General features: G+C 35.6%; 1 protein-coding gene across 3 annotated transcripts in view; it reads right to left on the bottom strand.

Moving 5' to 3' along the window:
• LOC138329363 (MOB kinase activator 2-like) overlaps positions 1 to 21,627 on the bottom strand; it is a 60,743-nt gene extending 39,116 nt beyond the window's left edge. The window contains exon 1 of one of the 3 annotated variants that reach the window (XM_069276302.1): positions 21,322 to 21,627. In XM_069276302.1, coding sequence (XP_069132403.1) covers positions 21,322 to 21,338 — 17 coding nt within the window. In that variant the 5' untranslated portion in view covers positions 21,339 to 21,627. Of the gene's footprint in view, positions 1 to 2,673; positions 2,803 to 9,201; positions 9,303 to 21,321 lie in introns of those variants that run through there. The other 2 variants (XM_069276297.1, XM_069276301.1) reach the window with 2 other exon arrangements.
• Positions 21,628 to 26,212: the final 4,585 nt, after the last annotated feature.

Genomic DNA, 26,212 nt, shown 5'->3' with positions numbered 1-26,212 from the left:
CATGATTGCCTTTTTACTTCACAAGAATTATTGTCTCAAATAAATAATGTATCCATTGGCTTTTTCACCTCTTCAATGAAAGCATTCCTATCTAGCTCTATATGCCATTAGATGAGAGACTTGTTATACATATACGAGGTAAACTTTTCACTTGTGCTGACTGGGTCTAATTTTAGAGGGAGGTCAATAACACCCTATCATTATTGGATTGTTATACCAGAGACATCATTAATGAATCTGGTTATCATCAGTCATGAAATATTCAATAGGATAATTCAATCATGATCCACCACCAGCTTTTTCCATCTTCTATCTTCAATTTTGCTGACTCAGCTATTGTCCTTTCCACTACAGAATATTGTTATCGAAAATTCCTAAACACATTCAAATATTTCTGATTGATGTTGACAAGTCAAGGCACTTGAGTAAATTGGAGCTTTGCTGGAATTACACATTTACTCACAGAGAAAACAGCCAAAAACATTTTTGAGTAATCACAAGATAGTGGAAACTAAACTCTCAAAGTAACAAGGTCAACTGAAGCAGGACGATGTCATATTCAAATGAATTTTCATCTTTAATATTACTAGTTAAATTTGCAAAATACTGTATGTCGCTGGGAAGTTTCACAAGTGATTTGTTCTAATGCATTCTGAATAATGTTCACTTAAATCTTTCAGCAAAAGCATGATATTGTTCATATAACTCTGCATTATAACGTCAAACTGTCATGAGTTGTCAATCAACAAATCTTTCTATTCCTGTAATTGATATTAAGAACATACAAAACGAAGACAGGAACCAAAATTAGTTTTCATACAAAGTTAATAATAATAAATATTCACTTGTTAAGTAAGGATCACCAAACCCTGTCATCAAAGTCTAAATTGATGATAGTAAATATCCCTGACAACATAAATGACAAGTGGACAATTAGATCTCAATATTAGAAAGTACACATTGCATTCAATCTTGCAGTATTGGCTTATACAAGTATAATATACATGTGCAGTCTGCCTTGCAACTAGATCATAAACATGCCCCCATTGCATAAAACAATGCTAAGTTTAGGAACTTCTCTATTCTTCTTTTTCTAAATTAACAATTAACTTTCTTCATTCTTTTATCTTCTTTGACTTCCTCCCATTGTCTTATGAGCATTCACTCTGATGAGGAAGAGTCATGGCATTTCCCTTAACAAAACAGAGCAAAATATCTATAAACATTTGTTTCAGAAGAGGGACAAAGGGTTTGTGAGTGGTTTCTTCTATGTAACCTTGTGTTGTATACTACCAAGTTAAATCTAGAGTGTATTGCAGTGAGGTGACACTTTAAAGTATCTCTATCTCAATGAGACACAAACATAGTGTAATAAAAGTGCAAAACTTCCCTTTTTGGGTGCAAAGCAAACTTGAAAAAAAATTCTTGGTCATTTTGAACCATGCTTTACAACCAGGGTTGACCATAGTTCTTCATGGTCAACCATGGTCATAGTTTGCATTGGTTCTGCAATATAGGCAGCCTATCTTATTTTGTTGAATACTGGTTGGCAGAACTCTCAGGCTACAGCCTGTGAGACTGTGAAAATGTAGTGCAAGAAGTAGAAATATGAAGTCGGTAAACCGATAAGTAACTGAAAATTTCAGTTAGGTAGTCTGCTACTACAGATTCAATTTCAAAACTTTCCAGAAAACATATGTATACAAATGTCCTTTATCCATTTCAAGGACTTGAAAACAAAGTCCATGTGAAAATGTTGTGGAGATGGCCCCCAGCCTCTACATTCCTGTCATCCATCATAATTAACAGATGCTTGCATGTTGTACCTAGCTGTACCACTAACCCAACACAGACATGGTACTTGGTTATGGAGTGCAGTAGTACACGGGCACATATACTGAAGGTACATATAGAGCTATATGATAACATGTATTATTGCCGTTCTGACAATACTCTGTATACTTGTCTGTTTTTATTTTCAATCAAATAATATCAGAGAATTAGGCCTTTTTCTAAAGTAATCAAACATAAAGGGAATGTAATCATCATAGATCATAATCATATCCTTATTCCTGAAGTAAACCTTATACGCCCCCCACCCCCCAGTACCAACTTTGGCAACTGAGACTGACACTAAGAGAATACACAACTTGGTGAATCATACATGGAAATGCAAAAAAAAAAAAAAAAAATTAAAAAAAAAATATTGAAAGTAATTATTAATCAAAGAAAGTAAGAACTATTGAAACTCTCTTTAAAGTTTAATGTTTTTGCATTGTAGTGTCCCTAGTTTTGTACAAGATTATCAATAGAACAGAAACACTGCAGTGATAAACTGTGACTGTTTACTAGATCTGTTTACCCGTATATTCTAGAAAGATGAAAAAGGTAACATGAACAAACCTCTTCAACTTGAACTTTGATACAGTCATGTGCACTTAATTTGAAATATGAAATATTTGAAGTTTTCACCATAACCCTGTCAACTTCAAAGTTTCTTGAGGTTTAACTGAATGTTTCTGTTTTACAATACAGTACAGTCTTGGTTATGAAATCACACTACACTGTAGTTTTACTTTCAGTTTTCCTAAGGCTTAGGTTACATACATACTGTTTCTCTTTATACAGAAATAATTTCCCAATAAGTACACCCCATAACATTAATATTGTTACCTGGATCCTCTCTTTGTCAGATAGAGGAACATGCTCATATCTCCCTGTAGTTACTGCACATTCATTCATTCAAGCTCCAACAACAAATGACTGGAGAGCTTCTGATGAAGCATTTTGTATGGTTCACTGCCACTCCATGGGACGGTTAGGCCAGTAAAAGTCCTTATGTTTACAACCACTCCAGGGGAAAGTCTATGTGTAATATGATTACATAGAGTACTTTATCTACATATGTGGTGATTACCTTTGCAAACATTACATGTATACGTACCACACTATGATATATTCTATATGTTCAGTTTGCTGGCTATCTAATTATCTATCCAATTATTATCTTATCTTGGAACAAAATGATATCAAACCTATTGAATATATTCTAAATAATAACCTCATGCTACATGCCAGTAATGCAACTGTGCACTTACAAACCTATTTTTACGAAGGTTCATACAACTGGGCAATTTCACTGCTAAAATTCAGTTATATCTTATGCAAGTCTTGCATGCATAATTTTTTAAAACTTTTGAATGTCTGAAATTTACTACCATTCTGAACAACACAATCCTCTCCGCAGAGTAGTTTCTTCATCTAAAGACAAATTACATTGCTTACCGGTAATTCAGAGAATTTCTCACATTGACAAAAGGAAATGGGAGAATATCTTTTTTGGATCAAAGAGCTTTATTGCATGAGTATTATGAACCAATCATACCGAGAATTTCTCAGCAGCTTGACCTTACAGCAGCCCCATTAACGTTCAATTAATTTGTCTAAAGAATGGTGCAGAAGTGTCTGCTTAACGATGTTGACTCAGGAAGCCAGATACATTTCAAACCTGATATTTCAGTAGAAGCACTAAAAGAACTATATAGCACCTTAGAAGCGATAGCATCAGTTATGTGGCTCTATTGATAAATGCCACTTCAACAGAGACAATGGCACAGATTCCCCTGGCAATATTCCAAATGCCAATAATGTCTAATTAAGGTGGGAGTGTACTGCGTACTGAAATAAAAAAGTTGAATAAAATAGATAGTTGCAAGTAATGTTTGTAATTATAGGTGTTCAAGTCAATACAATGATTAGAATCAGAAAGAATCTGTGGCTACAGCTCTTGGACTCCACAAAGACTATTGGTATTGTCGTTTGTTTCGCAAGCGTCATGGAAAGAGTGAGGGCCTAAGTGGAGCAAGACTACAATTAAAACAGAAGAGTTAATAGCTATGTCAGCCACTGAGGAGTAGACACCTGAAGTTGTAGAGTTTGAAAAATATTAATGGTAAGGGTTACTTAGTACCAAGATTACTAGCGTTTGTCATTTAACACAAATTACTGTGTGTGTCTGACCCTTTTTCTTACTCAGACATACTACATAACAGATTCTTTAAAAAAAAAAGGTGTCAAGATGTAAATCAATAAAAACAAATAATAGACAATAGATTTGTCAATTTAATTGTCAATTTATTTATTTCTATAACTGCATCTAAAAGTATACAAGAGTCCAGCTGACAAATGAAACAGTAAAAAACACCATGGTTACAGCAGAGATTCAGAATATCTATGACCTCATGGTAACAACAAATATTGAAATTTTACTTTATTTTATTTAAATAGCAGGGAAACCATGGTAACAACAGGAAATACCATGACCTCACCACATAGAGGCAAACCTATTACATCACGCATATCAGCATGTAAGGCAACGTCAAGGCTTCAGCAATGAAATGGTTGAAACAGCAGGTGAGCAAAGAAACCCTTTTACAACATCATAACTACAACAGAGCTACAAGGTGACTACTGCAGGCAATAGTTACAGCATGAATTAATAACACCATGGAAAAGCACCACTTTATGATTTACAACAAGGAATCTCCATAGTTACATCTGAGGTAATCACCATAGTAACAACAGGCAATCCCCATGGTTATCATAGGGAACACCATGTACAGTAGGGAATAGCATGTACAATTGGGAACATTATGTACAGTAGGTAACACCATGTACAGTAGGGAACACCATGTACAGTAGGTAACACTATGTACAGTAGGGAACACTATGTACAGTAGGGAACACCATGTACAATAGGGAACACTATGTACAGTAGGAAACACTATGTACAGTAGGGAACACCATGTACAGTAGTGAATGCCATGTATGTACAGAAGGAACACCATGTACAGTAGGAAACACCATGAACAGTAGGAAACACCATGTACAGTAGGCAATAGCACGTACAATTGGGAACACCATGTACAGTAGGAAACACCATGTACAGTAGGGAACAACATGTACAGTAGGGAACACCATGTACAGTAGGAAACACCATGTATGGTAGGGAACACCATGTACAATAGGGAACACTATGTACAGTAGGAAACACTTTGTACAATAGGGAACACCATATACAGTAGTGAACGCCATCTACAGTAGGGAACACCATGTACAGTAGAGATCACCATGTACAGTAGGGAACACTATGTACAGTAGTAAACACCATGTACAGTAGGGAACATCATGTACAGTAGGGAACATCATGTACAGTGGGAAACACTTTGCACAGTAGGTAACAGTATGTACAGTGGGAAACACCATGTACAGTAGGAAACACTATTTACAATTGGGAACACCATGTACAGTAGGGAACACCATGTACATTAGGAAACACCATGAACAGTAGGAAACACCATATACAGTAGGGAACACCATGTACAGTAGGGAACACCATGTACAGTAGAGAACACCATGTATAGTAGGGAATAGCATGTACAATAGGGAACACCATGTACAGTAGGGAACAACATGTACAGTAGGAAACACCATGTACAGTAGGGAACACCATGTACAGTAGGGAACAACATGTACAGTAGGAAACACCATGTACAGTAGGGAACACCATGTACAGTAGAGAACACCATGTTCAGTAGGAAACACTATAGCAAAATAAATATAGCAGAGAAACACCATGGCTAGAGTAGGAGACCACTATATGGACATTTGCTATAAGAAGTTAGAAAAGGATCAGGCTCAGCAGAACACAGTACATATGGCTATAGTAGGAAAAGAGAAAGAATATATTTATGTGCTAGTAACGGTCATTGTATAAGAACCAATGACATTTAATCAATGCATCCTGTGAAGCAAACAAAGAAGTGAAAATCCTGATCAAGGAAGCAGCAATGGCTACTGAAGAACAATGATTTTTCAAAACCTTACAAACGCATAGAGCTAAAAAGATAGTCCAACACAAATTGCGGAACGTAATAAGAAAGGGAGCATGTTACTGCATGTAGTCGCTCTATCAGTTAATAAATGATGAAGTGTACAAGATCTTAAGATTCTGATTTCTCTTTGAGACCAGAAAGCAGTAAAGGCGTTGTTTAGTATTATGATGAACTGTACTAAGACAGCTGGAAAGCTAGTAGAATTTCCCTCCTGTTGTGTTCACACACTGACAAATCTAATTACTTCTGCTAATATTCAATTATTCGTACTACACACCAGATGGAGTCTCTGTACCAGCTAGGTAAATACCTATACACTAAACAGCATACACATATCCTAGTTAGTACTGTAAAAGGAATTTTGTAAACTAAAGAATAGGATTTTACTGGACTACAATAGAATGTACAAGTATCATCATATGTTTTGGACTTCGGTCATTGGAAAATCTATATACGGAAAATCTATATGAAAATGAGCAAACATACCTGAAGTTAGTATGTACCGTACCGTAACCTAATAAGCCCCTCTGTAGTACCTATATGCTAACTATCTATACCAGGTAATTATCGCTTAAAAATTAGAGACCTCAAGTTCACTAAAGATTTAAAAATTAATCAAATGTTGCATGACAAAATTAATTACAATACAATTTCTCTCTATTAAGTTAAACTTTACAATAATAATTCTCTGAAATTTTCAAGGTTCTTCACAATTAATGGGTCTAAAAATAGGTTTATTTCTATATTTTAAAATAGAGACCAATACTATCTAAAATACTTTAAACAATAAAAAGTAGAAATATAAAACTATGAAACCAAATCATATGATCAGTAAATGTAATCATGAGGATTCTAACTACCATATTAGCATAACAGTTATTTGAATAATTTGCCAGTCAAAGACCTTATACTATTACATAACAATTTTTTGTGGTCAATCTGTATTTCTTTAAGTATGCATTCAATTGAAGCAAATAAGATGGAAGCTAGATTTGCTCTGTGTCTTGTGCATGTTGGCCAACAGATCATCAATGATAAAATACTATACATGTATTTGATATATAAATTGGAAACATCTCTATCTATTAAGTCAATTGTGCATGACATGACAAAGTTTGCAAATAAAAGTGTTAAAGTTAATAAATCAATATATCTACTCCAGTATACTGTGTATAGCAGGGCTCTCAGGAAATATCGATAAGCTAGAACTGAGTTTACAAACAGATGTTTCTTGGTCAATATATTCTATTGACCAGTGTTACCCAAGCACACCCCGCCATCACTGAGACAATACACTGCTGTCAGATCGTTAGACAGTGTAAGTATAGAAATAAATCTATCTATAGACCTAAGGGGAGGTAACCCAAGCTCACATAGCCATGATTGATCAGACTTGTGCATGTCAGTGTTTCATGTTATTGGGTGCTTCTTGGAAATTACCCCTAACTCTGGTTCTGTATTGGTTCTGAAGTCTTAAATGTTGCCTAATGTAATGTGAATAGCAGTGTCTGCTTATACAATGTTTTGTTTTAAATCCATTGCTGAAGATATCAAAATGTGTCATCTTATAAAAGTGTGTTATAATCAGAATCTAAATCAAAACCCTGAAAATTAATATAACAATTTGGTCACCATACAATATAGTAACACTCGGTGTTCAAAAGAATGGACAGTATATTATATATAGGGAGGTATAAAGAAATATGGTAGTAATCTGTCTCTTTCCTTAGCATTCCTAGATATGATGTATGTTACTCTAAAACTATTCATACACAGTATTTCAATAACGTTTATGGACAAACTCTCAGAATACAGCTGATTAGAAAGATTTGCTATATGTATTTATTTTTTGACCTTTTGTATTTAAATAAAGGAGATAATTAACCTTTTTTGTTTATCATAAATGAAGGGAGATAATTAGCATTTTTGTTTATCATAAATAAAGGGAGATAATTAGCATTTTTGTTTATCATAAATGAAGGGAGATAATTAGCATTTTTTATTATCAAATTGCAATACTGTTTTTGTAAACAGGTTGTGGGTTTATTTTGTTTAAGGTCTTATAAATAATTATTTTAATTTAATGACACACCATGTTAAGGACCCGGAAAAAAAATCAGAGTATCCAGAGAAAAAACATGAGAGAAGTGAAGGGCTATAAATGTATAGGCAAGGTCCCCTTCATCACTTGGTCACACAGTAGCTCCTTTTTTACAAGTGATCTTAAAATGATAACTTATATATTTGTATAAGAACTTTAAATTCTAGATGAACAGAAAAAAAAAACAACCCAAGTATGATCTTTTCAACAACTAACAACCATCATATAGACAGCTAAAAGGTGACCCTATTACCCAACCACACTTTAGTAATGCAAAAGATGATTAGATTTGTATCATGTCATGGAGTTTGTTATCTTGATCCAAATTTAACTCCAGTGCATTAAATGCAAGACGAGCATAGAATGCCAGAATTTACCTAGACAGAATTTGGTAACTGTTAACAGATAAGATAAACAGTTCCATTCAATATAAAATAGAACCAGTGGCTTTCCAACGAGTCACCCTCTTAATGTATTGGGGATTTTCAGGTGCAAATTCTATTTTTAGCTTTTAAATCTAATGTTCTTTAGATACATTCATAACAACTAATGTTTAAATAATCTTTATGTCTTTAAATATGCTACTTCTTTTATACATGTATTATAACTTTAATATAAACATAATTATAGTTTCTATCTAAGGAATAAAATGCTTTGTACAAGAAAATTGGTTTTGTGAATAGTTTATCGTCCTATTATAACAGCTAGGGTAATTTAAGGGTGTGCAAGGTTTCGAAGGTGGAGGAAACCTGGAGTACCCAGAGAACAATAACTGACCAGTGGTCAGTACCTGGCAACTGTCCAACATGGGATTAGAACTCATGGCCTAGTGGTGAAGGACTTGTGGTAATATGTTGTGACATCTTAACCACTTGATCCCAAGGAGTGCAGTATAATGTGTTGAGTTCTCACAGGAGATGAGAACATTAATTAATTCCTAAATAAGTTAACTAGTAACTATGATTCCCAATATCAAAAGTGGATATACATGCGATCTTAACATTCCAATCAATTCCAAGAATATCACAAGTCCAGACTCACACATTCCATTCCTAAATCTCTGTCAGAATCACACCATCATAATCACTGAATCATAATCTTGTCTGGATATACATGGCCATCAATATTTGAAATTGAATAAAACTCTAGTTTCCTATATAAAGAGAGTAACTAGATCACAAAATTAAGCAAAGAGGACACATATACCTGAAGAAAGCTTCCATATTGTTCTTGTTGAAGACTCGTGCAAGAAAAATTCGCATAAATCGTGTTGCATCAACCGGCTGTAGGCACATTCTGGAGGGCATTAGATGCAGATACTTTATAACTTTTTTACTATAATGTTGAATAATCATATTCCTAACATATTAAATCCTGGTAACAGATGTTGTAGGGAGTATTGATTGTGGTGTGTTTACCAAGGGGGGATTGCTGAAAGCATATCTATTTATATTATAATAGGTTTTCAATCCAAACAGTATTATAACTATGTGTCACATCATTTACTGACTTTAGATAGATCTATATATATGTTTGTTCTATGTGTATCCCAACTATCAATACTTAAATGCATATATTTGGGATTAATCATCCGCAATTTTTGAAAATTTGGCATTTTTTTATACAGAAATTGTCAATAGATAGGCTATTCTGTATTTGCATATAAGAGTTTTCAACCCTTGTGGGTATGCATCGATTGTGATATCGTGTACTTATGATTGTACAAATTACAAGTTTTGATAGAACTCTGCAAAATGAATGGACAGACTAATTACCAGAAATTTTTATAGATATAATTGCAAAGTTTTCTTTTTACGAAAATCCTTCATTGTGCATGTGTGCTGAGACATACTTATTCAAACCCTTTATTTATTGGGTGTTTTTTTCTGGAACTCTGGCTTTGTCCACTTCCTAAATCTGACACATCCTGATCCTTAAATATCTGCTTTAACTGTTTTAGTATTTCATACATGTTGTTTATATCAAAATGGTAAGTAAAGGCTATGAAATTCAAATAGATACGCGTATACAGATACCTTTCTGCTTAGCTTTATTATGGAAATATACATTAATGTCTAAAGTGCAGATCTAGATCACCTGTTTGCTTCTAGATCACCTGTTCGCTTCTAACAGACATCCTTTTTTGGCATGATCACTTTATAAGTTATATATAGTGTATACACTTATCACTGTTTTATATTGTTTGTTTATGTCAGTTGTTGATTTATATGCAACCTAAGGTATATTTATGTATGAATCATATATTTATATCCTACTTCATATACCGTGTGATGTAATAATAAAAGTTTGTCTCAAAATACATAGTTCAAATGCATCATCGATGAAGATCACTTTACAAATGATGAATGCACATAGCTCATTAGCAGTATTATCTTTCTATCAGAATTTGTACTCATAATGAAATGTATTATACTTCACAGGAGTAGAACAGGTCTGAGAAATAAGCCAGCTGCCTTTCAATAGTATGAGGTCACTAAAAATTACACTGTGTGTATTACCACATTGTCAGGCGTTAAGATTTGGCATGTAATTGCACAGTAATTGTCTTTGCATGCATCTGGTTTGATAGGGTTTGTTGGGTTTCACATTCTATTAACAGCTAGGGTCATTTTAAGATATCAGAGTATCCAGAGAAAAATCACAGACCTTTAATTGGTCAGTACCTGGCAACAAGCAGCTGTCCCACATGGGTTTCAAACTCGCAACCCAAATGTAGCCTTATAATTTACATACAAGTGTACCTATTATCTTCACACAAGAGCTAATTAGAACACGATACAAGATTCTGTATGACCAATATCATAAAGCTGACATTAACAAATGACCACAACAATCATGTTTATTCAGAAATACACGAGAATGACCTTAATTAACCTAGTAAAGTATTAGAAAAACGTCATGGCATTCATATTGGGAAAACTCATATGAATTACAAATTAGATATGTATCAGTTAGAGTAATTCAGTTGACTGTCTCACTTATAACTCTACTTTACCAGAATTACTATTAATCATCTGCAAAATAAATGTTGATTATAAAATTTATTTCAAGATTGTCTTAAGCTTGCTTATAAATGTTCACTTGTTTTTCATCTTTCTGTCTTTCAAAATACTGTACATACCAGGCAATGAAGCATTCTCTGTCATTTACTTAACATACAATCAGCAATACCAATTAATGGTTCAATTGTCCAAGTTACCAATGAGAGTATATCTGTTTATATATCTGGATAGGTCTATAGAATAGAGTGAATTACTGCAAAAACTTATTATTTTTCCAGTTTAACCTATGGAACAGACATGTAAATCGCGAAATGTGCCGGTCCTACGGACATGTCCAGAAAAATTTGATAATTAAGGACTGCCTACTTAAAATCTGGTCCGGACCAAACGTCCGGCAATTATTGAGTACCAAAGTCGGTAGAAATGGCGTCTCTAAGTATATTACGCAGGTGCCGAACCTGAAATAGGGAATGTAGAATTTAAACTGCATAAAATAATCATGAAAGCAGCTGCCTGAATACTTATAGCAGGAAGTTATGTTTACAAAAAAAATCCACATTCATGTTCAGTCTGGCACAGTCTTGTTTGGTCCAGCTTACAGTCCTTGAATGTCCTGCCATTTTTTTCAACTTTCGCGACGTCTGCATGTTATAACCTCTTTGTCTCACATAAATCTTTTTGTGGTGTAAATGTTGTCAATGTCAACAAGTACCTTTTAAGTGGTCTTAATAATTTTTTCATCAGCTTGCATATATCTTTCTATTAAGACTTTGAAAATGTTCTTTATTAAATTGTGTTCAAGAAACATTTAGACAGCATCCAAACTTTGAGTTTTCTGTTTGACAATAAAATACTTGAAAACTGTGTTGTAAGGGTTTCTTAATACTCCAATGGTTATTATCACTGACATTCTACACCCTTGGACTATTGTTCCAGGTGTATAGAACTAACAGCCTCCCATGTGTGTGCGGTGTGTTGCATGTATGAAGTGTGTGTGTGTGGGGGGGGGGGGGTGTTTTGGGAGACTGCAGTATACGTGTTGTGTCTTCGAATTCTTGTAGAGTGGAACTCTTGCCATACACTATGTATTTTTAGAAGTGGAGGAATAAAAGGAATAATTTATAGTAAAATGAACATAAAGGAACTGGATTTACTGAAAAGCGGTGGTCATACATGTACAGCTCAAATAAAGAAAATATTGTCTGTACCAAGTGTTTACAGATTGAAGACTTCAGTAACATTTCGATGACTGCATTCACTGGTAACCCAAAAATGTGTTAATCTTGCCGAAACTTGTTAGAATAACGGCAGAATACTGAATTTTTAACAAGTTTCGGCAGGATTAGCATATGTGCTTTTTTATTCAGTATTAACCCTTTATATTAAGACTTTTCCTCAGAATTCTAATTCGATTAATAAAATTAAGTATTTCTGCCGTAAAATTAAGTATTTTTCTGTCCGCCGTGGGTCGTGACGGCTGACGGCCGAATAACAGAGGGTATCAGTCACAATAACCCAACTTCGTTACGTGCACGGCTATTTATTGCTACATTGTCGGAGGTTGGGAATCGCCAAACTTTTCCGATGCGACGGTGAAATTAACAGATTCGGCGATAGAATTAAGAGTTTCTGCGTTTATATTTAGTGTTTCTGCGTTTATATTCAATGTTTCTGCGCTAATATTAACACATTTCGTCGCTTATCGAGCGGGCGCCACCGAGCTGTGACGGCCGAGCACACGGCTTACACAGGTAAACTTTACCTTGTGAAACGAGACTTATAGTACGTACAGCCGCCAGCCGATTGTACCTGTAAAATAATTATGTTTACAATTCTCTTTTCCCCTTTAAAAATACATATATCCTCATTATCCTATTCTCCTATCTTTTGTTGTTTTCTTTCCCGCGTCTCGTCATTTGAGCTATGCATTTTGCACCTTTTTTCGGAAGAGTTCCGATACGAGCGGTAACAAATGAATAACTGTCTAGGTTATGTGTAAAATATGTGTATATACACGGGGATTAACTATGACAAACAAATTATGTGTTTGATTATGTGCAATTACATGTATGTATATTCTTCTCACAAATTTGAATTGTTGACGATATTACAATAAGATCGTTTTCCATAAAATAAATAAATATTTGTTATATACAGACGTTTTGAAAGATATTTTGCTGTTGCCTTTAATTGTAAAATGCTGATTAAGTGTTATACATAATGATCTGCTTTTCAGGTTTGCTGAATTGATTTGATATACAATAAACGACCGATATCATATTCTGGTAATATTTGATGTACTTTGTGGCACGTAATTCCAGTATTTATTTATTTCTGCGTTTATATTCAATGTTTCTGCGTTTATATTCAATGTTTCTGCGCTAATATTAACACATTTCGTCGCTTACATCGAGCGGGCGCGCCGAGCCGTGACGGCCGAGCACACGGCTTTCACGGGTAAACTTTACCTTGTGAAACGAGACTTACAGTACGTACACACTGGTGAATATAAAAACTCTGAATTTCCTCGTTTTTGGGTAGTTTTTAAGCAACAACTCTGAGTTTTTCAGTGTGTCACGATTATATTCAGTGTGGTCAGGTTTATATTCAGAATTGTAACCGAAAAACTCAGCGTGTTACATTATATTCAGAGTGAAGACCGAAAACGCAAGAGTGTACTATTAAACTCAGCGTGTCAGATTAAACTCTGCATGTTCGGTTATATTCAGAGTGAAGACCGAAAACTCAGCATGCCCGATTATATTCAGCGTGTTGGAGTAAACTCAGCATGTTCGGTTATATTCAGAGTGAAGACCGAAAACTCAGCGTGTCCGATTATATTCAGCGTGTTCATTTTAATTCAGAGTTTAGTGTCAATCTGGGACCCCGGATCAATCCTACCTAGCCACGGGGGGGGTGGGGGGCATCACACCTCGTGTGCTACTGCGTAGTTGAGCTGTCAATCACCGGCCCGGTACGTTATACAAGCACTGTTCCTCAGTAAAGATAGCGTCTGCTTTTAGTTAGATATTTCTAGAAGTAGAAGGTTCTCCAATATTCTTGAATTCTCGGTTTAGCTATATATACTCCCGAGCTGTAAGCCAAGGCTAATCAGAACTGTAATGAGACCTGTAATAAGACATATCAAGAATTGTACAGCGCCATATAAGATTCTATTGGGAGAGCTATTGTGACTTTATCTGTGGATTATTACAACACTTTGTGTGGATTTTTTCATATTGCCTGGAACTTTACAAATCATCGTGGACATTCAATTTCCTTGTGGATTTGTGATTATTGTTAATTTGAAACCTGGAAGGATCAAGGATTATACCAGGACATTCGCATACAGATAAGTAACACTTTAAATCATCGTACTAGTCTTGTACCACCACCAATTACTTTAGATATATTGTAAACCATCTCTGTATAATATTGTATATATATAATTAAATTGTGTTTTGAATTTAGCTGCTGGTTTCTCCTTTCTGTTATTCGTTCATGTAACAGAATTGGGGGCTCGTCCTGGATCGATATTCAATTTGTGAAATCTAAACTTTGAAAAATTAATTAAGAAAATTTTCAAAATTTGTGTACAAACTTTGAGTTACATTTGAAACCAACAGCTAGATAAATATGACTACTATGCAGGTTAGAACAGTTTGTTAAAGCGACCATCCCTGGAAGTTCTTTTGCAAGTTAGTAAGAAGGATTTACTGTTATTGGGTAAACATTTAGGCCTTACTATCAAAACTAATTTGAGGAAAGCTGAAATTAGGAATGTAATTATAAGATATTTTGTTGACAATGACAAATTTGACTCTAGTGCATTAGATAGTATAGAGGAAACAGTCAGCTCAGAAATTCAAATTAGACAAATGGAACTTGAACATGAAATGAAACTAAGACAAATGGAAATAGAAAAAGAGTTAAGAGAAAAAGAAATTGAAAGAGAATTAAAAGAAAAAGAGATTGAGGAGAGATCAGATGTTAGAGCTAGAGAAGCAGAAAATTCAAGCTGAAACAGAACTTAGAATGAAAGAATTAGAGCTAGCTTCTCAAGACAGTTCAAGTAATCTAACTTTTAGGGGTTTACCAAGGAAAAAGAGGTTTTGATGTCAGTAGAAACATTAGGTTAGTTCATCCTTTTCAAGAGAAAGAAGTTGACAAGTATTTTCTGCATTTTGAGAAAATAGCTGATAGTATGAAATGGCCTGAAGATAAGCTTACAATGCTTCTTCAGAGTGTCTTGATTGGTAAAGCTAGAGACATTTATTCTTCTTTATCTGTAGATGACATTTCAAATTACCAAGTAGTCAAGAAAGCTATTTTGAAAGCTTATGAGTTAGTTCCTGAGGCTTACCGCCAGAAATTTCGAAACTCGATAAAAGAGAGATGAACAAACTCATGTAGAATTTGCCAGAAGAAAAAGAACAATTATTTAATAGGTGGTGTGATTCTAAAGAAATTGATGAGGATTTCGGTAAATTGAGGCAATTATTGTTGATAGAGGAGTTTAAAACGTTGTGTCCACATAAACATAAAAAACTCATTTTGATGAGAGAAAAGTTGAAACACTCAGTGAAGCAGCTACAATGGCTGATGATTACGCTCTCACCCACAAAGGCTCATTTGTTAAAAACAGTTCTCAAGACAAAAACAGTACCACAGGTACTAGTAAATTTGGTCAGCCTAGGAACCCAACCTTTAGTGGCCCTTCTAACGACAAACCTAAATTAGGTGATAAGACTAAGTCTGATTCTAAAACAGATCATAGGGCAGGTGTGGGGTCTCCTTCTGGTCCTGTTTGTAATTACTGCAAGAAAGTAGGGCATACTATGTCTGAATGTTATTCTCTCCAGCGTAAGGAGCAAAGGCGTAAACAGTCAGTTCCTTCTGTGTTAGCTATGTCAAAGCCTAGTCAGAAACTTAGTGATATTGTGGAAGATTCTAAAGTGTCTGTTGAGATTAAGAGCTCAGAGTCTGATAGTGTCTTGGAGAAGTACTCTCCCTTCATTTCTGAAGGTTTTGTTTCACTTACTAGTGATATTACCAACTTGAAACCTGTGAAGATTTTGCGAGATACTGGGGCTTCTCATTCTTTGATATTAGATGGCGTAGTGCCTTTGTCTGAGGAGACCTCATGTGGTAGTAGTGTTTTGCTTCAAGGTGTAGAGTTAGGTTTTGTTAATGTGCCTCTCCATTGTGTTTATTTAAAGTCAGACTTGGTTACTGGGCCTGTCACCATTGGTGTTAGACCGGAACTTCCCATAGAGGGCGTGTCGCTCATTTTAGGCAATGACTTGGCTGGAGAGAAAGTTAGGGTAGATCCCTTAGTGTCCAGTATCCCTGATAAAACAGATGATGCTGAGACTATTCAACAGGAATTTCCTGGTATTTTCCCTTCTTGTGCTGTAACTCGTTCAATGAGTAAGAAGGTTTCTGATGTTGCAGTAGTTGAGGATCATTATAGTCCAGGGTTAGGTGACACTTTCTTGGCTCATGATATAGAGGATGTCGGGAGCAAGTGTGATCTTTTGAGCAATCCTGTAGACTTTGATAGTGATGGAGTTGTTCCTAACAAGGGTACTTCTTTGTCTGACATGATGAGCAAATCATCTTTGTCTAGAGAGGAGCTTATAGTAGAACAGGAAAAAGATCCTGAAATCTCCTTACTGTGTGATCGGGCTTTGAGTGAGGAAAGAGGCGGAGAAAGTCCCGGTTTGTTACTTCCGTAGTCAGGTGTGTTGATGCGCAAGTGGCGCCCCCCCCTGATGTGTCTCCCGAGGAAGACTGGAAGGTTGTCAATCAAATAGTTGTTCCCACCGAGGTATAGGCAAGATATTCTAAGTTTGTCTCATGACGTACCTATGGCAGGGCATCTAGGTGTGACCAAGACTTATAACAGGATCTTAGATCACTTCTTTTGGCCCAAGTTGAAACGGGATGTGGCTGATTTTTGTAGGTCTTGTCATACTTGTCAGGTGGTAGGGAAACCTAATCAGAAAATCCCTGTTGCACCTTTGCACCCCATTCCAGCATTTGAGGAACCATTTAGTAGAGTCATTATAGACTGTGTAGGTCCTCTACCCAAAACTAAGTCTGGGAATGAGTATCTTTTAACTATTATGTGTGCTTCCACACGCTTTCATGAAGCCATTCCACTCAGGAAACGTATTAAAGCCCCTAACATAGTTCAAGGCTTTGGTTAAATTCTTTACATTGGTTGGTCTTCCAAAAGCTGTCCAATCGGACCAAGGTTCGAATTTCATGTCTGGTATTTTTCAACAAGTCATGTACCAGCTCCAGATCAAGCAGTATAAGTCTAGTGCTTATCATCCAGAGTCTCAGGGTGCTTTAGAACGTTTTCATCAGACATTGAAGAATATGATGAGATCTTATTGTTTTGAAAACAAAAGAGATTGGGACGAAGGTATACACATGTTGTTGTTTGGCGTTAGAGAATCTGTACAAGAATCTCTTGGCTTCAGTCCCTTTGAACTTGTGTTTGGACATACTGTACGTGGTCCTTTGAAAATTTTGAAAGACAAAATTTTGGACGAAGATTCTAAAGTTAATCTCTTAGAGTATGTGTCTAACTTTAAGCAAAGGTTGACAAGGGCATGTGAACTGGCAAAAGAAAATTTGGCCGTTACTCAAACCAAAATGAAAACATGGTATGATAAAGATGCCCGTGCAAGAAGTTTTGATCCAGGTGACAAAATTTTGGCTCTATTACCAATACCGGGTCAGCCTTTGCAAGCTAGATATTTTGGACCTTATGTTGTTGAGAAAAAGGTCGATGATGATGTTAACTACATTGTACAAACTCCAGGGAGGCGCAAGAAAACTCAATTATGTCATGTTAATATGCTTAAGAAATATATGTAGATAGAGAAGAGAGCAAGACCTCTCAACCTATTGCTACTTTGGCCTCTGTACCATCACACAAGTGAAAGTACAGCTGAAATTTGTAAATTAGACTTAGATGGTGGTGTACAAGATGTAGGTTTAGACTGTGGTGTTAAGTTACGGAATTCAGATGTGCTTCGCGAACCTTGGACAAGAAACTATGTCATCTATCGGAAAAAGAACGCAATGAACTTAAAGATTTGATACTTGAGTTATAAACTCATTTGTTTCCGGATACACCAGGCAAAACAGATGCTATCTATCACGACGTGGATGTAGGCGATGCGCCACCTGTCAAGCAACATCCTTACCGTGTTCAATCCTTTGAAAGAGAAGAACACTTAAAGAAAGAAATTCAATACATGTTGGACAATGATATTATTGAACCAAGCAAAAGTGAATGGAGCTCTCCATGTGTTCTGGTGCCAAAGCCAGACCAAGACATACGGTTTTCTGTACTGACTTCAGAAAAGTAAACTCTGTCAGTAAAACAGACTCTTATCCAATTCCAAGGATTGACTCATGTATTGACAAAGTTGGCAAAGCCAAGTACGTAAGCAAGTTTGACCTGTTGAAAGGATATTGGCAGGTGCCATTAACAGAAAGAGCTAAAGAAGTGTCGGCATTTGTAACCTCGCAAGGTTTGTACCAGTACAAAGTTATGCCATTTGGTATGAAGATGCCCCGGCAACATTTCAACGTCTTCTTAACAGCGTGATAATCAGTATCAGGTACCTGGAAGGCTGTGATGGATACATTGATGACGTTCATCAAACTACCACGACAACGTGGGAAGACCTTCTAACGCGGGATTCGTGAATTCTTCGAAAGACTCACTACCATGAAATTGACTGTAAACTTATTGACATGTGAATTTTGTCATGCAACTGTTGAATTTTTAGGCCATGTTGTAGGACAGGGGCAGGTTAAAACCTGTTCAGGCAGGCAAAGTAGAATCAATTATAGATTTTCCAAACTCCTGGAGGCAAGAGAGAGCTGATGAGGTTTCTTGGTATGGCTGGATACTACAGAAAATTTTGTCAAAATTTCTCTGTTATAGCAGCTCCACTTACTGCTTTGTTAAAAAAAAAAAATGTCAAATTTGTCTGGTCAGACGAATGTAAGTCTGCCTTTGAGAAATTGAAAGCCATACTATCAAACTCACCAGTTCTGACTGCTCCAGATTTTAATAAACAGTTTAAACTGTTTGTTGACGCCAGTGATGTAGGTGTTGGTGCTGTTTTGATGCAAGAAGGTACTGAACAAATTGACCATCCAATTTGTTATTTCTCGAAAAAGTTTGACAAACACCAGAGAAATTATTCCACCATTGAGAAAGAATGTTTAGCATTGATTTTGGCCTTAAACCAATTTGATGTGTATCTATGCACTACAGTTGTGCCTGTGTTGGTCTTCACCGACCACAACCCTTTGACATTCATTGGGAAAATGAAAAACAAAAATCAAAGAATTCTCACAGTGGAGTTGACTTTGCAAGAGTACAATCTTGACATCAAACATATCAAAGGGAAACGACAATATTCTAGCTGATGCTTTATCAAGGATTTAAATATTACTTGATATGTCAAGAAAGTTTCCTTTTCAAGAAAACTTTCTTTTCTTTAAGGAGGGGTGTGTTATGTATGACACTAAATACATGTAGTTATGAGATAAGGGAGATAACTCCTATAGCTTTTTTATCAATACATCCTATGAAGGTCATATCATTGATTTAGGTTATAGAACTTTCTAGAATACGTCATGTGTCTTCGAATTCTTGTAGAGTGGAACTCTTGCCATACACTATGTATTTTTAGAAGTGGAGGAATAAAAGGAATAATTTATAGTAAAATGAACATAAAGGAACTGGATTTACTGAAAAGCGGTGGTCATACATGTACAGCTCAAATAAAGAAAATATTGTCTGTACCAAGTGTTTACAGATTGAAGACTTCAGTAACATTTCGATGACTGCATTTTCATCTATTGACCTATTACTGCATTTTCATCTACTCTGACTATTACTGCATTTTCATCTACTCTGACTATTATAACATATCCATCAAAGACAGAAACTTATAAATGGCCATCATGATACAGAGATTTAGATTTATAGGCCTAGTCTGTTGTCTTATCCATTTATATATATGTACATGTGTTTTCATGTGTAATTATGATATAATAGGTTGAAATGAAATGTCAAACCGATGAACACACTGTATTGAGCGAATTAACTTACAATTAAAGGTCCACTACCTTTCCGAAACAGCTTTTAATTTTCAAAATGGGAATGGAAAACGAGGTCGATAATTTTGAAGAGTCGCAAAAGTTATTAACTTACCGTTAATACTACACTCATCATCATCGTAGGAAAAAAATAATTAAAATAAATAAAATGTTAATTTCATAACGCGGGTCGTCTTATGTTTCCCGCCGTCCTCCTAAATACCGCACGGTAGTTGATTATTACTGCGCCAGACAGCAAAACAGCGAAGTGGATCTCGACATTTATCACATATTACGCAGGAAATCTTGCATTTGTTTGGTGTTGTTACCTCATCTTAGGCCATCGATATGTATATTCTTATGTTATAATGTTTTCAAGAAACCTTTAAATATTGCTCCGGAAAGGTAGTGGGCCTTTAAGCAATAAAAAATATTCTCACTATCATTTATCATATCCAGGTTTCCTTCTTCCATCTAAATTTAAATCATTTAGCCTAGTCAACGGTGACAATGCAACTTATTGGATATGATAATTTGCACAAAATATGCAATTGTATGCCTAAATTTTGCATAATTTTCCCAAATAAAAGCTTCAATTGCAATTTTATCACCATTGGACCTGTTCTGGACTTCTCCATGTATCATTCCAACTTATTCTAATGCAAAATACAGACATGAAACAGTGACAATGACTTCCTCTCAAGTACAAAGGAAGTGGGTGGATCTTCACATGCACAACATCATGTTGGATTTTAGGTTTTGCTACATAACTGACTGTCAATGTCTTTTTCTGATAAAATCTTCATTTTCAGACTATAAGTCATGCTATATATACCCAGTGGGAAGCCATAAATTGTCATTTTGGAGAAGAATCAATATTATCCCCGGCGTTCAGCATCATCAACAACAGGTAACAGTTTGACAGCTGCATGTGAATGCAGGTCAATCACTTTCTCTCGTAGATAATATTGAACTCGCTTTTCCTCAGAAAAATCATGTCCATATAACATCGCTAATTTTAAAATGAGAACACGTTAGAAAACTGAAGAAAGCGCCTTGCAGCAGTATCAGGACTGCATTTTACCATTCTGGCAGACGATCAAAAATCGATGTGGAGATTCTGTCGATTACGATTTCCTTTGCTAATTTAATAGATTATACTCACCCCATAAACCAGTCCATAGTATCTCGGAGATACTCCGGTAACTTGTCCAGCTTGCCTCTTGGTCAGTATTCTTGTGTCAGGAGCAGCTACAATAAAGGACCCCCTCTATCTTCACGACCCTTCGATCCAAAACAATACCTCAATATGGCGACCTCTTGTTCCCTGCGCACTTACGATGCGCGAAAGAGTTCCATTGAGTTCAGTGTAATATTATTGCTTACTAATCAATTAACTGCACACGATTAATGAACTACAAATGTATTTGTGAGAATCAAAGTTTCTTGTTTTAACTTTCTGGTGTCATTTACGATGGAACACTTTTGTATCTATTTAAATCATCAGACCGGTACGTCAGTAACCTACACCGAGTACCTAGAAACTGAAAGTAGATCACGTGACATCCTCTAATAATTTCATGACTTGCTCAAGTCCCAATTTTCAAATTTCTTAAGTCCCGTTGTTTAGTTATATGTTTCTGTTTTCAATACCACTTTTTATTTATGGTGTCCTTCTTTTTTCAAAAACGTAAAGCTTCAAAAACTTTTTTTTTTAAATATGACAAAATGATTGATCAAAATATGAATACAGTAAACGGTTGTTCATTGTACATCTTTTTTTTATAGGCCTATATCTCGATTTTAATTAGACAGACTTTTTTTTCTTTCTTGGTTATTCCTGTGATCTCAACACTTTTTATTATCAAAGAGGGAAAAAAAGAATATATTTGACAGTGTGTAAATATTTGTCTAAACTGTTCCAATGGGAACAAATATTTTAAAAATGTTTGTTACTTATTACAATTGATAGATATTTTATTGAAATATTAGGTGATTATGAAGTTGGAACTAATTCATCGACCTGCTGTGGATGAACAAAGTCACCCCCAACCACCCCCGAAAGAGCGTCATGTGCATGAAGCATTAAATGCCATACAGGTATAGCGAAAATTGGTCCGATTTGGAAAGGTCATGAAAAATAAAAAGTTATTGCGTTAGTTCCACATGCACATAGTTAGACATGCAAATGGTTAATGGCAAAACTGTGCATTATGTCAGAACTATTATTCTGATATACCAGAGTTACTTCCCTTCGTTTCATTCCGTCCCGGGGCAATCTTGAGATTGTCGGAAATTTTTAAGAAATGTTGTGATTCTTCGTCAGTACGGACGGAGTATCTTCACCTATTTGCTTTTATTTTCAGCCTTGTCTTCTTTTTTCAAATGATAAATTTAATCCTTGTACACATATATAGACAGTGGGGTCGCTAAAAGGAAATTAACGAATACGCAAATTGGCCAAATTAGCGTGTGAGCGTCGAAGGCGCAAGATTTTTGTGTTTTATTAGGGGTCTGAGGGTGACCCCCGGGATGAGTTTTATGTATTTTGATGATTTTGCGATCGCCCGAAAGCACGAGAAATTTGGTGTTTGGGGGGTCCGGGGGTCTCCCCCGGGAAAAAATTACAATTTAGAATGGCTTAGATGAGTTTTACGATGCATTTTGATGAATTTGCAAGCGCCCAAAGGCGCGAGAATTTGGTGTTAGGGGGGTCCGGGGGGTCTCCCCCGGGAAAAAAATTACGATTTAGAATGGCTGAGATGAGTTTTACGATAAAGTTTAATGATTATAAAGCGTTCTTAACATGGTAATTTTTCGATTTAAAGCCACCTGCATTTAGAAATGATAATTGTGTCGTCATAACTTTATGGAACCCTACTCGATCTGAATATACCGGCTTCACACCATCGGTACATTGTTGTGTAACAGAAAAAAAATGAATTAATTGTCTCGCTTAGACATATAAACAAATTGATCTTTTAAGAGACATTTTTTTAAATAGTACATAGAATCCCTTGATGGACATTTTTAGTCTAGTTTGTGTGTATTGAATTTTTACAATTTAAGGTTTGACATTATGTGCTTGAGCCTTTTAGGAAATGCGCCGCGCAGCGGAAAAAAAAAAATCTAGAATGAAGTACGAAAAATGTGCAGGAGGACCCTTTTTTCTTTCAAATAAGCTTTTTTAGAAAATTTCAGTCGGCGAAAATGGGGGGGGGGGGGCAAAAAGAAATGTTTGCATCTCCTGTCGTGCGATGCCCCCCCCCCCCCCCCCCCCCCCCCCCCCGCTTCCTACGCCCCTGGGCTTTATATTGCTAATATTGCAATTCAACACTATTGTTTAAATTCTGTAAAAGAGATTCCTTTAAATATGATAAAGGCAGTGAAATGAAAAGAGTGACTTCTTTTGAAAATTGAAGCATTGTATACATATATATATATATATGCCATTTATAAAATAAATAAATATGGAATATCCATGTGATGGAATAAAAAAAAAGTGAAACAAAAATTTAAACAGGTCTGCAATCTCTAGCGCTCTCAGGAGATGTTTAAGTGTTAATTACTCAATGATATATTATTGTGTTAATTACTCAATGATATATTATTGTGTCAATTACTCAATGATATATTATTGTGTTAATTACTCAATGATATATTATTGTGTTAATTACTCAATGATATATTATTGTGTTAATTACTCAATGATATATTATTGTGTTAATTACTCAATGATATATTATTGTGTTAATTACTCAATGATATATTATTGTGTTAATTACTCAATGATATATTATTGTGTTAATTACTCAATGATATATTATTGTGTTAATTACTCAATGATATATTATTGTGTACACATACAATATTATTACCACTTATATATATATTTCACTTCGACATATACCTTCTATAATAAAATATATGAAGTAACGTCACAAATGTGAATTTTGCGTTTTGATTGTTGATGAACATACTACAACCAGCCTGTATGTAGCTCATCACACAGTATACACCTTACGAGGAATGCGATGAATGTATGAATATATACATGAATTTACATTTCATAACAATTCACTTCCTCGTTGTGTAGCTTTGGCGCCAAGCATCTCCTGTCGTGCGATGCTCCGCCCGATACACATAGGATTTTTGACGAAATATGAAAAATTAGGTTAAAACTGTTTAAAGTACGCGGTTCCGGGTGAACGATAATTACACCTACTTGCAGATTATGCACTAACATGGCACCACTATATTTCTATAATTAATGTTATGTATCTGGGTGTCTACCAAAGTCAGAAAAATAAAGACATTTCAGTGAATTGAACAAATTTATTGTATCGAAGATATAAAATAAAATAAACGCGTGCTTGATGTGTGCGTTCGTGACGAAACACTCGTTTATTTAAAGATGCTCCACCGCCGACAATCGGTATTTTTTCACTATCAAAAACAGGAGCAACGATCTAGTATTTTTCTTCAGTTTCAAAAGTTACTTACTTTACACCATTACCACCATTGAAAAGTTTGAGCTTGTAATTTTTCTTCAAGTTGAAAATATAAAAAAAATTAATTGCATCCCGAAAAAATCCGTGGCACTATATCCTATATGGAATGAAGTACTGATTGCACATGCATCACAGGCAAAATAAATTATCTTATATTATTTTTTATGTTAATTAGACATATAAGATTAAACACCAATTATTGTTCTAATGATGAATGTCATTTATGTTCTGTCGGCGATGGAGCATCTTTAATAACTAAATTCGTTTCCGATAGAACATCTCATAGTCTAAGATATATAGCATTCATTGATTTAATTATTTAAATAGTTATTTCGTAGCGTAGGAAGATGAAACGTAATGGGGAGGGGGGCAAAGGCCCTCAATATTTCGTAACACCACCTCCCTCCCCTTGCGCGCACTGCACACACAGGTGATATTTGATATATATTTTTTTCATATATCATTACACATAATCCATGTACACATCTATAGAAAATCACGTCGCTAACAGGAAATTAATGAATACGCAAATTATCGTGAGAGTTTAGGGGGGGTCACGATTTAGAAGTGCTGAGATGAGTTTTACGATGTATTTTGATGAATTTGCGAGCACCGAAGGCGTGGGCTTTTGTTGTTTGAGAACCTGGGTTCTCCCCTGGGAAAAATATGATTTAGAAACAAATATTTTTTTTTAATTTGCGAGCGCCTCAGGCGCGAGATTTTGTTTTTTGCGGGGCTTTTCTAAAATGAGGTTCAAAAATGTGCAGGAGGACCCTTTTTTCTTTCAAAAGTGCATTTTTAGAACATTCCACTCGGCGAAAATGGCGAAAGGGGGGGGGGAGGGGGAGACATGTTTGCCCCCCTCCCCCCTCCCCTCCGCTTCCAGCGCCCGTACGTCGGGAGATTGCTATCCCTATGATAAGCAGTTTCATTGTGAGATGAGTTACCGTAGTTTCTGTAAACTAAAGTTATCTTAGTATATGTTACTGTATCATGTCTCTGCGCGCCCACAGAGATATGAGAATAAGTTACAGGTTGCATATACATTGTATACTTATGGCCCATATAAAGACCATTTTTAGACGTTTAAGAGGTATAGATCAAAATGTAGTAAAAGTCATACTCTTACTCTTACCTCAAGAACGTCTAAAAATGGTCTTGGGACACTTTGGCGAGTCCATAAATTAATTATATAAACTGTAACTGATTCTCAGATCCCTGTGTGCGCGCCTAGCAAGATACGGAAAGCCAACTAAATTTGGTATCTTTTCTCTTCTTCCAAAACTGACTTTCTTCTTCTAATGTCTCCCACGGGCCTCGAGCCCTCGACACTACCCCAACGTTTGGTTGTGTGCTGAGCTTTCGCCACTGTGATGTAGGGTATGTCCCCTGACCACCCTCGGTATTCCAGGGGTTACTACAACTGTCGTTATATTCATCCCTGGAATATGTAGTCCTCAAAACCTGTCTTTATATTATAAGGGTTTTTAAAAGGTGTGTTTTGTTGTTGTTGTTGTTTTTTTTTTTTTTTTGCCTTATATGTAT

The sequence above is a fragment of the Argopecten irradians genome, chromosome 8 (genome assembly GCF_041381155.1).
Source record: "Argopecten irradians isolate NY chromosome 8, Ai_NY, whole genome shotgun sequence".
Lineage (NCBI taxonomy): Eukaryota > Metazoa > Mollusca > Bivalvia > Pectinida > Pectinidae > Argopecten > Argopecten irradians.
The sequence above is the reverse complement of the archived record's forward strand: the minus strand, read 5'-3'. Positions and strand labels throughout refer to the sequence as shown.